At 43.8% G+C, this 16293-nt stretch overlaps 1 protein-coding gene across 2 annotated transcripts in view; it reads left to right on the forward strand.

Moving 5' to 3' along the window:
* The first annotated feature begins 1618 nt into the window (after positions 1 to 1618).
* The window catches only part of Homer2 (homer scaffold protein 2), a 128233-nt gene continuing 113558 nt past the window's right edge, over positions 1619 to 16293 (forward strand). For both annotated transcript variants that reach the window (XM_040729327.1, XM_005077833.4), the window contains exons 1-2: positions 1619 to 1773; positions 2360 to 2461. In XM_040729327.1, the coding sequence (XP_040585261.1) occupies positions 2436 to 2461 (26 nt within the window). In that variant the 5' untranslated portion in view covers positions 1619 to 1773; positions 2360 to 2435. The remainder of the gene's footprint in view (positions 1774 to 2359; positions 2462 to 16293) is intronic.

The following is a 16293-nucleotide window of genomic DNA, read 5'->3' on the forward strand; positions in this document are numbered from 1 at the left end:
TCTACCCAGTAATGGCACCACCCACAATCATTGGCCAAGAAAAGGCCCTACAGACTTGCCTACAGGCCAATATTATGGAGACATTTTTCTCAGTTAGGATTTCCGTTTCCAGATATATAAGTTCGTGCGGGAGTTGACAAAAAAACAAAAACAAAAACAACAACAACAACAAAAAAAACAGTATAGTAGCACATAGGAAATCCTAATTTATAAAAATTTTTAAGTAATACGGTTTTATTACGTATGTCATGCTGCTAATATAAGTGAATGAACTCATAATTTGTTCCAAAGAATCAATATTGAGATCTATGAAATATATATATTAAGAAGACTAAAAAACCCTACCAGTTTTGATTAGAACACAATGACAATGTAACTTTTTTTCTTAAATGACTAAAAATTCCTTTTATATGATATGATGAATTTTATTGGATCAAGAAACTGTCTTAACTCTTGTCAGAATGACTAAGATCAGTAACACAGGTGACAGCTCATGCCGGTGAGGAATATAGAACAAGGAAAAAAACACTCCTCCACTGCTGGTGGGAGTGCAAGCCTGTACAGCTGCTATGGAAATCAATATGGCGGTTCATCAGATAATCGGGAATCCATCTACCCCAAGACCCACAGATACCACTCTTGGGCATATACTCAAAGAATGCTCAATCATACCACAAGGACACTTGCTCAACTATGTTCATAGTGACTTTATTTATAATAGGCAGAAACTGGAAACAACCTATATTTTTCCTCAAAGAATACATAAAGGAAATGTGGTACATTCACATAATGGAGCATTATTCAACTTTTAGGAAAAAAAACCCGATATCATGAAATTTGCAGGCAAATGAACGGAACTAGAAAAAAATCATCCCGGGAGAGGCAACTCAGACTCAGAAAGACAAACTTGACGTGTACTCATTTGTAAGTAGATATTGGCTGTTAAGTAAAGGATAATCATGATACAACCCACAGACCCAGAGAGACTAAGTAACAAGGTGGGCTCAGGCTGGGGTGGGGGTGGAGGGGACTTAGGATCTCCCTGGGACAGGGGCAGAAGAATAGATTTTGTGGGTGGGAATGGGAACAGGAAAGACTAGGTGAGGGATGGGGGACAGAGGGACAGAGTATGAGGAGAGATGACTGGAATAGGGGGCAATGTGGAAACCCAGTACAGTGGAAACTTCCTGGAACCTATGAGGGTGACCCTGGTGAGGACTCCTAGTAATGGGGGACAGGGAGCCTGTGTTAGTCAAGGTTCTCTAGAGTCACAGAATTTATGGAATGAATCTCTGTTTCTGTCTCTCTTCCCCTCCCCTCCTCCCCCCTCCTCCCTCCCCCCTCTGTGTGTGTGTGTGTGTGTGTGTGTGTGTGTGTGTTTATTGGAATGACTCAGATACTGCAGTCCAACAATGGGTAGCAGTGAACGGAAAGTCCAGGAATCTAGTTGCTGCTCAGTCCACCAGACTGGTGTCTCAGCTGGGCTTCTGTATATTCTGAAATCCCACCCAAAGAAGCAGGCTCCAATGCCAGTGAAGGAACGGATGTGCTGGCAAGGCGAGGGAAGGCAGATGAAGAACGAACGCTTCCTTCTTCTATTGTCCTTATACAGGCTTCCAGCAGAGAGTGTGGCCCAGATTAATGGTGTGCCTCAAGATCTGGATTAAAGGCGTGTGTCATTCTGCCTCAAGATCAGATTAAAGGCCTGTGTCATCACACCTCAAGATTCAGATCAAAAGCCTGTATCTACCTGCCTCAAGATCCAGATCACAGGTGTGCCCTCTATTTCTTCCTTGTAGATCATTCCAGGTGTAGTCAAGTTGACAGCCAAAAATAGCCATCACAGAACCTCTATAGTTAGCTTCTGCAACCTGGCAAGTGTTCCTGTGGTGGGACAAGGACACCAAACCAGCCACAAAACTTTTGACCTACAACCTGTCCTGCCTTCGAAATGTGCTGGGGCAATGGTGTCTCAGAGCTTGTGTGAGTTAGACCAACGATGGTCTAACTTGAGGACCAAACCATGAGAGGAGTCTATGCCTGGATGGCCAAGAACCAGAAGTAGGATGGCCCAGAGATGTAGAGTTGAACCAAATATGATTGACAAAAAAGTCAATGAAATGATTCCTAATTATATTATGCTATACTCATAGATGAGTGCCTAGCCCAATCATCATCAGAAAGGCTTCCTCCAGCAGTTGATAGAAGCAGATGATAGAAGTTGATAGAAGCAGATGCAGAGACCCATGGAAGATGGGGAAGAAGGATTATAGAAGTCAGAGGGGTGGAGGACACCAGAAGAACACACCCCACAGAAACAACTAAGCAGGACTCACATTCAATCACTGGTTCCCAACAGGAGAAGCCTTATAGAGACTCTCAACTAAAGGAGTGAGTCAAACCCAGCAGAACTGCATCCAGCTGCAAAGAGAAGGATGACTTTTGTTGTCTTCCGTGGTTTGTAAGTAACTCTTTAAAATGACTTAAAGCTTGTATGTCTGACAACATGTGCACTATAAGAAAACCACTAGATTTTTGTAGAGTATCATATTTGTGGCAGGGGATGTTACCAAATGTTTTTGCTTAAAGTTTTTAGACTCTGCTTAAAAGTCTGAAGAGTCACTTTGACTCACATTTCAAGCTAGACAAGTATTCCTTTATCAGCATATATTCATCCCTTAATGCTGCTGTAGCTTTAGATAGCTAGTGAGCTCATTCATTTACTATCAAGTTTAAAGCAGGCATGTCTGTTGCAGCATTTGCCATGATTGAAATTGGTATCAGTGTATGAAACACCATCTACAATTGGGTGGTTATTTTCTGGTCCACAAACAAGAAAAACATAGTTTTAGACAGACATGATGGTGATTGTCTATAATCCCAGCAGTTGGAGAGTGGAGGCAAGAGGGTCAGGAGTTCCTGCCATCCTCTACTACGTAGTGAATTTGAGACCAGCCTGAGCTATAGAAGACCCTGTCTCAGAAAGAAAGAAAAGAAAGGAAGGGAGGGAGGGAGGAAGAGAGGGAGTGAGAAGGGGAGGGAAGGAGGGAAGGAAGGAAGGAAGGTGACAACACTACCACTACCACCACCACCACCAACAAAAAAAAAAAAACAGAAATAAACCAGCCAACTAACAAAGGAACCAGTAGATGAGTGCCATAAGCCAAAGGAAGGTTAAACATTCTGCCAGCTTCAGAGTAGAGACTGTCTTTCAGAGCTTCAGATTTAAGGTGTGTTCTTTGACAAGGACAAAGGTGTAAAAGACTAGAAATTCTTGCTCTGATATTGGATGTTTTCTTTCAGAATTATTATTTTCATTAAGATAGGCCATTTCAACTGCATATGAATTAAATTTTTTATTTCTGAATTCATCTAAGGCACTGTTACAGTGTGTGTGGGTCTCTTACCAGCATAGTTGAAATATCTCTTGGAGACTTGTTGCTTCACCTCAGTAGATTTTTACTGAACTCCAGGTGCCCAGGCAATTGAACGATGAACCTTTCAATAATGTGTTGTGTGCTTAACACACTCAAGTTGGGTAATGCATGGATTTTGGCTTTGTGGACACTGGGACTGTGGTTCACATCTCTACACTGCCGTTTGTGTTTTGATGGTCATACAGAGATGCAGACTAAAGGTGTTTGCTAGAGTTCTACACTGGCAGCTCTTCCTTCCCCATTGCTGTGAGGTACATTATAGTCTCGTCCTGCTCTGTAAGTACTTCTTTGGACATCACAGTACTCATAGCTACAGAGGCTCTGGTAGCATTTCCCTCTATTAGAAAAATGCTTCTTTTTAGGATTATAAATTCCTATTCTCAGCACAGCTTTCTCAAAGATGCCCTTATTGTAGAATATATGGAAAACTAAAAATTCTTTGTATGAATTGTTTAAAAGATTGCTTTAATTTTAATCCAACTCCAAAATTGAACATTCTTTTCTGTTTGTTTTTGTTTTTTGAGACAGGGTTTCTCTGTAGCTTTGGAGCCTGCCCTGGAACTCATTAAGATCCTCCTGCCTCTGCCTCCCCAGTACTGGAACTAAAGGCATGCACCACCACTGTCTGGCCTATGAATATTCTTTTTAAAATTTTTTTCTTTTTGGTTTTTTGAGACAGAGTTTTTCTGTGTAGCTTTGGAGACTTTCCTAGAACTAGCTCTTGTAGACCATGCTGGTCTTGAACCCACAGAGATCTGCCTTCCTCTGCTTCCCGAGTGCTGGGATTAAAGGCATGTGCCACTACTACCAGCAACAGTCATCACTTTTTTTTTTTTTGGTTTTTCGAGACAGGGTTTCTCTGTGGCTTTTGAGGCTGTCCTGGAACTAGCTCTTGTAGACCAGGCTGACCTCGAACTCACAGAGATCCACCTGCCTCTGCCTCCCAAGTGCTGGGATTAAAGGCATGCACCACCAACGCCCGGCCCCAGTCATCACTTTTGTGTGGGTAGAAACTAGGTTTGTTTTCATTCATTTTGCAAGGCATGCTAAGTAGAAAATTCCAGAATGACCTGTCACATTTTCCTTACATTACACTGCCTCCTGCCATCAACAAGCAGCCATATCCTTGGTCCATTGGATCTAAATTACCTTACGTTTTAAAAAACAATTAAATTATAAAATAGGAAATTCTATGAAAATGTTACATCAGGTTATTTCAGGTAGTTATAGACATTGTTTAACCCTAAAAGACCTGTTTTTGTTTTATTTCGTTTTAGCATTTTCATGAATTTGAAAATTTCATACACTGTATTGTAAACATATACACCCCTCAATTCCTCCCTTGAACTACTCCCAGATCCACCCCACCACCCTAGTCCACCAACTTTGTGTCCATTGACTCCAATTTGTGACATCCAGATACTCCTAGGTGTAGGGCAATCCATCACTGGAGTGTGGCCAACCTACGAAAAATAAAAACTTTTGTGGTTTTTCATGACAGGGTTTCTCTGTCTGTGTAGCTTTGTAGACCATACTGACCTCAAACTCACAAAGATTCACCTGCCTCTGCCTCCTGAGTACTGAGATTAAAGACATGCGCCACCACCCTGGCAAGAGACACACTTTTAAAGGAAATTTACTCTTCTTCTCTTCTAAGGCATCAGCTATCCACAGCTCTTCAATTGGGGTGGGGTGGGGTTCATGAACCCCATGCTAAAATGTTGACTGGCTTGATCTTGCATGGCTTTTGGGCAGGCTACCATATAGTTGCTATGAGTTCATGAAGGCATCCTTGCAGTACAATATATAAAATTAAACTCCTTAACTTTTTTTATTTTTGAGACAGGGTTTCTCTGTGTAACCCTGGCTGTCCTGGAACTTGCTCTATAGATTAGCCTTGGCCAGGCTTAAACTCCTTAACCATTCTTACATGCTTAGTTCAGGGACATTAAATAATTCATATTGTGCAGCCATTACCATCTTTAGAACTTTTATTTTCTTTCTAAGTTGAAACTTTGTGCCAATGAAGCATAGTGGAAATAACTTCCCATTTCTCTTTTGTCCTAGCCCTTTAAAGCCACATTTCTTTTTTTTTTTTCTTTTTTTTCTTTTTTTTGGTTTTATGAGACAGGGTTTCTCTGTATTGTTTTCGAGGCTGTCGGTCCAGCCCAGCCTCGAACTCACAGAGATCCGCCTGCCTCTGCCTCCCAAGTGCTGGGACTAAAGGCATGCGTCACCACCGCCCGGCAACACATTTCTTTTTTTTAATTTTATTTATTAATTTAAATTAGAAACAAGCTTGCTTCACATGTCAGTCCCAGCTCCCTCTCCCTCCCCTCCTCCCCCGCCCCCACCAAACCCCCCAGTCCCCTACCTAATCCCTACTCCAGGGAGGGTGAAACCCTTCATGGGGGATCTCCAAAGTCTGTCATATCATCCAGGGCAGGGCCTAGGCCCTCCCCCATGTGTCCAGGCTGAGAGAGCATCTCTCCATGTGGAATGGGCTCTCAAAGTCCATTTGTACACCAGGGATAAATACTGATCTACTATCCCAGGCTCCAAAGATTGCCGAGGCCTCCTCACTGACACCCATGTTCAAGGTGTCTGAATCAGTCTAGGCATTTATATTCAGTGGACTCATAATTTAGTTTTCTTTTTGTGACTGCCTTAGTTCACTTCAATACAGCCATCAGTATGGGGTCCATGAGCTCCCCCCTTGTTCAGGTCAGCTGTTTCAGTGAGTTTCACCTGCCCGGTCATGACCCCTTTGCTCATCATTCCTCCCTTTCTGCATCTGGTTTCCAGGAGTTCAGTGTTTAGCTGTGGGTGACTGCCTCTGCTTCCATCAGCCACTGGATGAACACTCTAGGATGGCATACAAGGTAGTCGTCAATCTCATTATCAGGGAAGGGCATTTAAGGTAGCCTCTCCACTCTTGCTTAGATTGCCAGTTGGTGTCATCCTTGTAGATCTCTGGAAATCTCATTAGTACCAGATCTCCCCTCAAACCTATAATGACTCCCTCTATCATGGTGTCTCTCCTCTATTCCCCAGCTCAACTTTCCTGCTCCCCCAAGTCCTCCTCTCCCCTTCTCTTCTCCCCCTCACTAACAGCCACATTTCTGTTTTCTGTTTCTAAGAATATTACTATTCTAGGCATTTCTATTCAGTGGACTCATAATTTAGTTTTTTTTTGTGACTGCCTTAGTTCACTTCAACACAGTTTCTTTAAGGTTCATTCATATTGTAGCATATGTCAGCCTATCTTTCCTTTTTAAGGTTAAGCAATATTTTACTGTATGCTTATGTTGTATTTTACCCATTCTTCCTTTGATGGGTGCTTGGGTTCTCTTTTTGACTCTTATGGATACGTGAGCACAGATAACCATTTGAGTCTTTGCTGTAAATGCCTATGGGCATATACCTAAAATTAGAATAGCTGGACCAAATGATAAGCCTATTCATAAGTAAGTAAATAAATGGTTTCAATAACAAGAAAGAAAAGAAAGTTTTTGGGCTTCCAGGACATTTTGTCTTTCCTGGGCTTCACAACACTGTATCAGAGAGTACCACACAGTGTCGAGATGATGTTACTCTTAGAAGGATACTTGGTGACAGAAAAGCACCCAGTATCTTTTGAATGCCTTTTTTTTCTAAATAGAAAAAACGTTATTGATGAATCTTTTTGAGGAACTAGCGTAATGTTTTCCATAGTAGCTGTGTCATTTTCCTTTCCTACAAGTGGGACACATGTCCTGGTTGGGTTTTGTCAACTTGGGACAAAGCTAGACCTATCAGAGAAGTGGGGATCTTAATTAAGAGAATGCCTTCTAAGATTGGTCTATGGGCATTGTTTTGATTAATGATGGATGTTGGAGGATCCATCCCAGTGTGGGTGGTGGGACCCAGGGAGGCAGTCCTAAGGTGTACAAGAGAGCAAGCCAGTAAGCAGCAGCCCTTCATGGCCTCTGCTTCAGTCACTGCCTTCAGGCTGTTGCCTTGAGTTCCTGCTGTGATTCCTCTTAGTAATGGAGTGTCTCCTGACAGGTGTAAGATAAAATAATTCCTTTCTTCCCCAGTTGCTTATGGTTGTGGTGTTTTATCACGACAATAGGAAAGTAACTAAGACAACACAATTACTGTAATTTTAAGCCTTACCTTGATTCAATGATCTGGATGCAAAACAGACTAGTTCAGGTCCTGGGTAATAGTAACATGAAAAAGCCCAATTTTCAGAGGCCATAAGTGATCTCAGACAATGAACCTTATTGTCTGAGTTTCTTGATTATTTTTATTATGTATATGTGGTTTCCGTCATTGGGTGAATGTCTTGGATAATTCTTTTGAAGAAGATCACTTAACCCAGCTCTACAAAATCTATATCCTTCATATATGGATGGGCCATTAGTGGCCGATATTGAGGTCACCTTTCTGGATCAGCTATCAGTTTGAGTTTGCACTGCCAGAATGAGAACCCTGGTCAGATTTCACACAGAGCTCCAGAAGAGCTGCTGGTGACCTATTTTACAGGTGCAACAAGGCAAAGGCACACAACAACCACTTTAATGCTTAAGGCTAAGTATATAATGCAGCCAAGGGTACCGCCAGTAAAGGGGGCATAGATCTGGTCTACAGAACTTCAAAAGCCTTGTGTTCACTTTGATTCCCTAGCTCAAAAGTCTTAAGCCACATTGAACAACTTGTTGTTCCCTATGAGACAGGATAGGTTAACAGGAAGTAGGAAAGGAAAAGAGCTCACCTCCATGTCTTCAGTCTGACTTTTCTCTTGCTGACTGGAGAAGGCATACTCAGAAGCTGATTATGGACACTGTATTCCTTTCCTAAGCTACCACAAACAAGACCAAAGATGACGAATAAACCATGCTTAGAATAAAAGTATACGTCTTAACTTCTCTGAATGACCTATGTATAGCAAAATTACTTTTTGAAGTAGCATTTTACTCATGCCTTTACCTTTGTTACATTTCTTCCTCCTATGCAAGCCTATGATTTCATTTATAAAAATTCCTGTGATAAGGAATGAGTAGGTCAACACATTCTTCTCTCTTTCCTCAAACTTAGTTACATATTAATCCTTTAAACAGTATGACTGCCAGCGCCCCAAAGTCACTGTTATAACCGCTGCTGAAGCATTTAGGCCTGTTTCTTTCTTTCCTAAGACCCACACTTGACTCTCGTCTCCTCATCAGTACAATCATCATTTGCATTCTGAGCCAACAGGAAATTCTTTTCTGTAGCAGGCAGCACTCAGTGTAGCTGGCTGCACTTGAGAAGTGACCTTGAGGATCAGTCCCTTAGCAGCAGTGTTGAACTTTGAACCCTTATTGCCCATAACATCTGTACCTAGTGAGTATGTATCTTAATATTGTCTGTGCTCTTGTAATCATTTCATCTTCATGTGTTGATCTCCTGCAGTGTTAGCCCTCCATCCACAAGCTTCTGATTTTCTCCAGAGTCAACTATTCCGTGTGCCTTCAATATATCACCCAAACCCAAATCACACCTCAAGACTATGCCTGCAGTGTCTTCATTGCCATGTAGCCTACTTAGAGAAGAACCCTGGAAGGCAGGAACTCTGCTCCTGTAGCCTCCCTACCAAAAGCAAACCCACAAACTGCTTCTTTCTCACAAAGACTGCTTTGAGAATAAAACTCCTGAAGGTACATCCATCCCACAGGCAGAAGTCAAGTTGTATTGCTAGTTCCTAGTGAAATGAAAAACTGAGTGGACTTGTTTCCTTACTGGACGGGCAGGACTCAAGGCGTCCATTTCTCTAGACATAAAAAGGGCAATCAGTGGGTGCTGGGTGCCTTCTCTCACCAGGTATCCTTGTAAGGGTGACACTGTCAGGTGGGGGGGGGTGGCGCACACCTTTAATCCCCGGTGTCAGGAGGCAGAGGCAAGTCAATCTCTGTGAATTGACAGCCAAGCCTGGTCTACATAGAGTTCCCAGACAGCCCAGGCAGAGACCCTGTCTCAGAGAGAGAGAGAGAGAGAGAGAGAGGAGAGACAGAGAGAGAGAGAGAGAGAGAGAGAGAGAGAGAGAGAGAGAGAGAGAGAGAGAGGGAGGGAGGGAGGGAGAGAGAGGAGAGAGAGGAGAGAGAGGAGCATTGTCTTCAAACTCTTTGTGGTACTCTCTGACACACTGATATGGAGTGTGACCCAGGGAAGGTGAGGCAGACTGGAAGCCCAGGAACTTGCTTCTCTTAAAAAAAAACCTTTGTTTTTTATATGTATGTGTGCACATACCTGTGTCATGGAGTGTGCATGCAGGTCAGAGGATGACTTGCAGGAACTGATTCTCCTCTTCCATATATGGATCCTCTATGTTTCTTTACCATCTATCTGGGCTTCCTACTTCTGGATTATTATCCAAAATACTTCATTGTGAACTCCAAGCAGATGCCAGAGATGCTTGTGTCCCTCAGGCTATGGTGGAGGTATTCAAGAAAACCATGATGTCTAAGGCCATTCTAGGTCATCTAGAAACAGCTCCACTCTGGAGAAACTGCCCTTTTTTACACAGTTGAATGTAGGCTTTGTATAAACCATGGAGAACATCATTAAAGTCCATTATATTCCTGTCCAATAAAATACCAGTCATTGGCTGTTCTGGTACTATCATCCCATGCAAAGTCACTGCCAGCCCTGCCTGTAAGCATCACCGCATCACCACTATTCATATCTCCAGGGGGCATCTTAGGAGTACCAACTGTGTGCTCTGATAAACTCTGGAGACAGTGGAAGCCAGGAAGCCAGGCTGATGAACATGCAGCCATTTCCCAAGTGTTTGACAGTGGTGACATCAACAGCCTTGTCACTCTTCACATCCCAGAAACTGCGTTTTTGTCTTCAGGGGCACGCTCACAATCGTGCCAGTGTTTGTCTGAGTGCACAGGGCTTTATTAGAGTCCTTTTCTATCACTAGTGGGTATAAGTAAGTCCTGGCTTTGTAGAGAACAATACACCTTCCCACTTGCTGAAAAAGTCAAGGCCTTCTTGGCTGATCCATCTACAGTTGCAGCTGCTGCCCAGATAGCCATGGCTCTGATCTCTAGCATCCTTCTTTATTTTTTCTTCTATTTCCACTGAGAAAGTCCTCCATAGGATTGGCCAGTGCTCTGAACCATTGAGCCATCTCCTCAGTCCCTCCTTGGGTGGTAACGCGGGTCTTGGAAACTTGCTGTTTTGGTTACAAGTAGCTTGTTCTTATGTGAAGCCAGCCTTTCCTAGTAACCTTTCAAAAAGAAAGCACAAAAGCCTCATCTTAACAGAGGCATGTAAAACGCAGGAACTGTGGGTGGGAGCATGTGACCAGGGCCAAGTAAGAACACAGGCAAGAGTCAGGAGGCTCTCCGGGGGTCACTGGGCCAACCTCTGGCATCGGTCTTCTCATTCGCTTCTTTTGCAACATTAGTTCCCCGTTGTTCCTCAGGTCCATACCTTCAGTTTTACTTCATTCCTCCTCCTGGGCGCTGCTGCTGCTGGGGATTTTGGTCAAACCCCCATTCCTCTGTCTGCTGCCCTTCATCCCCCTTCCGTTCCTCCCATCGGCTCCCACCACAGACTTGCTCAAGTGTCAGTGTCCAAAACGAGACCCTGCTCTCATCCGTGCACTCCTCTACCTCTCTCCCTGAAGGGAAACTTTTACAGACAGGACTCACTCACCCTGCAGTTCCCACATTCTGAGTCACTAGCCAGGCCTATGTCCTGAGGCACTCCACTGACACCACTGTCAAAGTTCACCAGGACTGAACCTGCGACTGTCCGTCTCCAGTCTCCTCCATCCCTGGTCAGCGTCTGATGCTTTCATCTCCTTCCTCCCCTAATCTTCCCTTATTCCAAGTTTCTCGTGATCCTCCTTTGCTCTGGTCACTGTTTCTTACTGTTTCGGGTTGTGATGTGACCTATTGTTTGTTCCTGCGGTATGTGATGTGGCCACAGGAGGCGCAGCACAGCTAGAGCAATCAGAGTTTATGGCACTCACAGGTGCTAATGACCCCACTCAGGACCGGAGATCAAGAGGCAGAAGACAGATGTGGTTATTGTGTGTATCAAAGATGGGCTCCTGGTCTAATCCTTTCATCTTAAACATTGGCTATCCCTGGGTGGGAAAGACCCTTCCTCTCACCTGAGCCAGAAAAGTTTGTTTCCTCTTTAAATAATAATAATTATAGTAAAAAAAAGATGTGATGCTTGGGCTGGGGGTATAACTCAGTTGGTACAAGTGCTTGCAGGAGAGGTCTGTGAGGTCTTGGGTTCAATACCCAGTAACACATGAAACTAGGCATGGTAGGACACTCCTGAAATCACATTCAGTCTCAAGGAAAACAGTCACACAGCAGCCTTAAATGCTGGTGTCGCCATGGCTCTGAATACACTCTCCTGTGTTGTCTATGCAGTCTGTCTCTAAGTGGCTTCAGCTTCCATCTCTGTGCTGATGACTCAATGATGGATATCTTCAATCATCCACCACATCTACACTCCAGACTCATAAATACTCCTGCAAACTAGAAACTTCCATCTGGATCTCCAGCAGGCATCTGCAAGATATGTCTAAATGAGCATTCATCTTTCTTCTGGAACCTGTTTATCAGCTTCTATTTCACTTTATAAAGAATTCTTCCTTCTGGTTACCATTGCCAGAAGCCTGGGGGGCTTCCTGACTCTTCTTTTTCTCACCACACACACACAGTTCCTCCCCAAGTGCTGTGAACTTCAGCCCCTGGGCATCTGTTCTGTTCGTCCATTCCTCTTCGCTGTGTCCCCCTTAATTCCGGTCCTCATCAATTTCTCATACAGAACACGAAAGCATCTAACTGATTCTTGTATTTAGCCTCTCTCCCTAGCAGCTACATCTCTGGTCCCTTTTTATTGATAGATAATTGCTCCTAGGATACAGTTCAGACTCTTTAAAGTGTAATGCACAACTAGTAAGATTTGGCTAGTCGTGGGGTACAGGTCAGTGGTACAGTGCTAACCTAGTGTGCACAAGGCCCTGGGTGGGGAGGCAGCTTCAGCCCTAAGCATTGCAGATAGAGAACTTTAACCCTGACCTGTCCTTTCACTCTCAGCTTCTTCCATCTCCCTAAAAGAACTCAATGCACCAGTGCGCACCCATTAAGACTGTGAGGTTCCTGGCAGACCACATGCTGCGCTTTCCCAACGGGGTTCATTCTGTGTACAGTGCTCTCCTTACTCTTCCCGTACACTTGAGACTCCTTCCTTCCTTCCTTCCTTCCTTCCTTCCTTCCTTCCTTCCTTCCTTCCTTCCTTCCTCCTTTCTTTCTTTTCTTCTTTCTTTCTTTTAGAGACAGGGTTTCTCTGTGTAGCTTTGTAGACCAGGCTGGCCTCAAACTCACAGAGACCCGCCTGCCTCTGCTGGGACTAAAGGCATGTACCACCACTGCCCGACTTGAGACTTACCGTTTTATAGGAGGACTTCTGTAATACCCTCACCTGTCCCTACCTCCAAGTAGGAGAGATTATTTCCTCTTGTGTGTCTTTCAAATACACAGTTACAATTTTGCCTCAATTACTTGTGATCTATTTACATCCACCTACACTATAAACTCTTTGAGCCTATATCTTTCACATCTTAGCAGTTAGCACAGAGCCTGGCAACCAGAGGCATAGTCAATCTGGCCCCCGATTACTTCTCCAGTTTTGCATTTGATAAATCTTTTCCCACTTACTTCCTCCTGCTACAGTAATCATATCTAAAACTTATCTTTTTTTGAGTCTATTTGACTTTATTTGAATCTGGGTTTTTTTGTTGTTGTTGTTTTTACGAGACAGGGTTTCTCTGATTTTGTTTTTGAGGCTGTCGGTCCAGCCTGGCCTCAAACTCACAGAGATCCGCCTGCCTCTGCCTCCCGAGTGCTGGGATTAGAGGCGTGTGCCACCACTGCCCAGCTTTGAATCTGTTTTTGAGGTAAGAGTTAAGTAGTAGTTAAGAGTTAGAAGGATCATGAAAAAGGGGGTTCCTCTACCCTCTTGGTTCTGATCTCTAACTCCCACTGCCTGACACCCTGGAATTTCAACATTGGTAACCAGACTGCCCGTTAAAGCACCACATGCTCCTTTCTGAGAAATCCCACCAATGAAGTTAAGAGGGCAAAAAAACCATGTCTGAAGTCCAACCCTCCAGTCCTATGCTAGGCCTTCTTTTCACTGATGTGTTTGTTTGTTTTACCAGTATGCCCCCTTCTCTACAGGAAGGGCTTCATAATGTGCAAGGCTCTCTTTAAGGACAGAGTTCTGTGAATTCAAAAATATGAGCACCAGCACATGCTTGCTTCCCTTAATACCTGAACTTGGTGGGACAGAGTTTCAAAACTCCCGGTCATAGGCAGGACTACTGCTGTGGCATGCAGGGGTCCTCTCCTAACACTCATACTGAAGTCTCATCTGTCCTGCTCTTCTGTTCAGTCAATACACTGGCCAGTTTTGTCCCTATGGCCTGTCCTGAAATTCTTTCCCGTGCTGAGAGCCAAGATCCTGAGTTGGAGACCTCTGGAGCATTGAGGGGTCTCAGGGTACACTGGCAGCAACATCCAGTTGTATTTCCTTTGCCAGTGACATTTTTCTAAGTATCTTCCCTGCTAGAACATAAGTGCCAGGAGTTCAGGGACCATGTGTGACAGACGTCCTGCATCTCCAGCACCTAGTTCTGGGGCTGCAATACAGAGGAGTAAGCAGCATTTTTGAGCACGAGTGAAAGGCTTAGACTTGCTGATTTCCAAGGTCTCTTCCAGATCCCAACTGTATTATTTATGATCCAAAAACTGTGACATAATCTAAATGTTCCCCCTCAGCAGATGGTCTGAACAGTTGAAGCACCAATTCAAATGGTTGGCAGATACCAAAGTAAACATTTAAGAGTGAGTCAGAGTGAAGGTGAAACCCCCAGAAGACTTGGGAACATAAGCAAAGCCGGGTGTCAGAGTGTCCCAGGCACCCCTCTGCACCTGATGGTGGGTCCCATATGTTCCCTCTGAAGATGTGTGTGCTGTGAGAGCTTCTTAGATAGTTGTTTTAACAACCGTCCTGTGACTAAACCCCACGGGCAAGAAATGTTCTGTAAGCACGTTTCTCTGCAGGGGGAAAAAAGACTTTTCATGTTTCACTCTAATTTTCTCACTTTTGTAAACTAAACACAAAATTATGTCATTCATTTAAAATTTTGTTTCTATTCTGATGGAACTCTAGGAAAAAACTTTGAATATAAATATTCCCTTTTTCGCCCAGACAGGGTTTCTCTGTGTAGCTCTGGCTGTCCTGGAACTCACTCTAGGCTGGCCTCAAACTCAGAGATTCACCTGCCTCTGCCTCCCAAGTGCTAGGATTAAAGGCGTGAGCCACCACCACCTGGCAATCTAAATAGTCTTAAGATTGTGACCACACCTATATTTAATTTTACAAACATTTGTTGATATCCATTTTATTTCTAGGCCTAGCATCTTGGGGCATGGAGAGAAAGCAGAAAAAAAAGTGTGACACAAACCTTAAGATTAATAAAGACTCATCCATAAGATAGCTATGATGTAACATTATTATAAAATAGCTGAGACAACTTATTAGGGCTCAGAAACAGGTAATTCCTACCAGATCCATGACTATTCATTGAGGATGAAGAAGAAACAAGAGTATAGCAAAGGAATTGGTGACTTGAACAAGCTTATAGACTCAACACATGCGCACACGCACACACAGGCACACTGATGGAGATGGGTCGCTGCGGGTGAGGACTGGATATTCTGCTGACTATGGTTTAGAGAAGGGCTCCAGCTGCTCCTCTGTCTCTTCACAGGCTCCTTTACAGGGCTCCTGACCAGTCCTTCCTTCCATGTCCCACCAGGAGCCTCTGTGCAATCATGTCCCCACCATACTTGAATATGAGCTGTGATCTAGGCTGGCTTGGAGAAATTCACTTCTCAGATTTCATGGTGTTCCATTTGACATCGTTGAGCATTGATTCCCATCAGGCTGATGCAGACAGAGCTCATGCTCTGTGAAGATCTTCAGTGTTTTTGGATGGAAAGGGAATTGACTCCAAGCAGACAACCTGAGTGACTTTGACAAATGGTTTTTTTCTGAGGCTTGTTTTCCCAAGTTCTGGAATGAGATTATTATTTTCTGTGGTCTAAATTATAAAAATTAACAGATGTTGAAGTATAATTTGCCTCAGGTCATACAAACCAACAGGAAAAATGGGATTTGATCTTCTCATCTCTCTAGAGGACATAGGAAATTTCCTACATAAGAAAATACTGAATTGTCTACAGAAACCGCCTGAGCTATGTAGTTCTGGGAACTAGGAGCTGTATAGCAGGCTGGTTCAGGTTGTTCTGTGGTAAGAGATTAGAATGTAGATGTTCCATGACTTTGGGTGAAGCAATGTAACGTTTGCTTCATTTCAGACTACTTGAGCCGGAACTTGGCATCTATCTGGAGTCCAAGTGACATGCTAATAGCTCCTTTTGCTTCATCCCTGAAGCAAGAGAAAAACAAGTGAGCCTAGAAGACAGGAAATGCCTACTGTCTGCATCTTTCCTACCTCGTGGCTGTGTACCCAAAGACTGATATGTCTTGACTGCACACACAGTGTGAGGTCTTCTAGGTCCAACGCGCATAGAACTGTCTTCATTTCTTTGTGCCCCAGAGCAGTTTAAACCAGCCTCGGGAAGCCACCTCACCACCTATCCCCAGGCCCTGGATTCTGAGACAGCAGCACTGGAGGCAGTCTCCATTCCCTGCACCCTGACTAATGGTCTAAGGATTTCCCTACCCTAGGTTCTCTGTGAGCAGCCTACCCACGCCTCCCTAAGGTGGC

This window comes from Mesocricetus auratus, unplaced genomic scaffold, assembly GCF_017639785.1.
Source record: "Mesocricetus auratus isolate SY011 unplaced genomic scaffold, BCM_Maur_2.0 Super-Scaffold_4256, whole genome shotgun sequence".
NCBI lineage: Eukaryota > Metazoa > Chordata > Mammalia > Rodentia > Cricetidae > Mesocricetus > Mesocricetus auratus.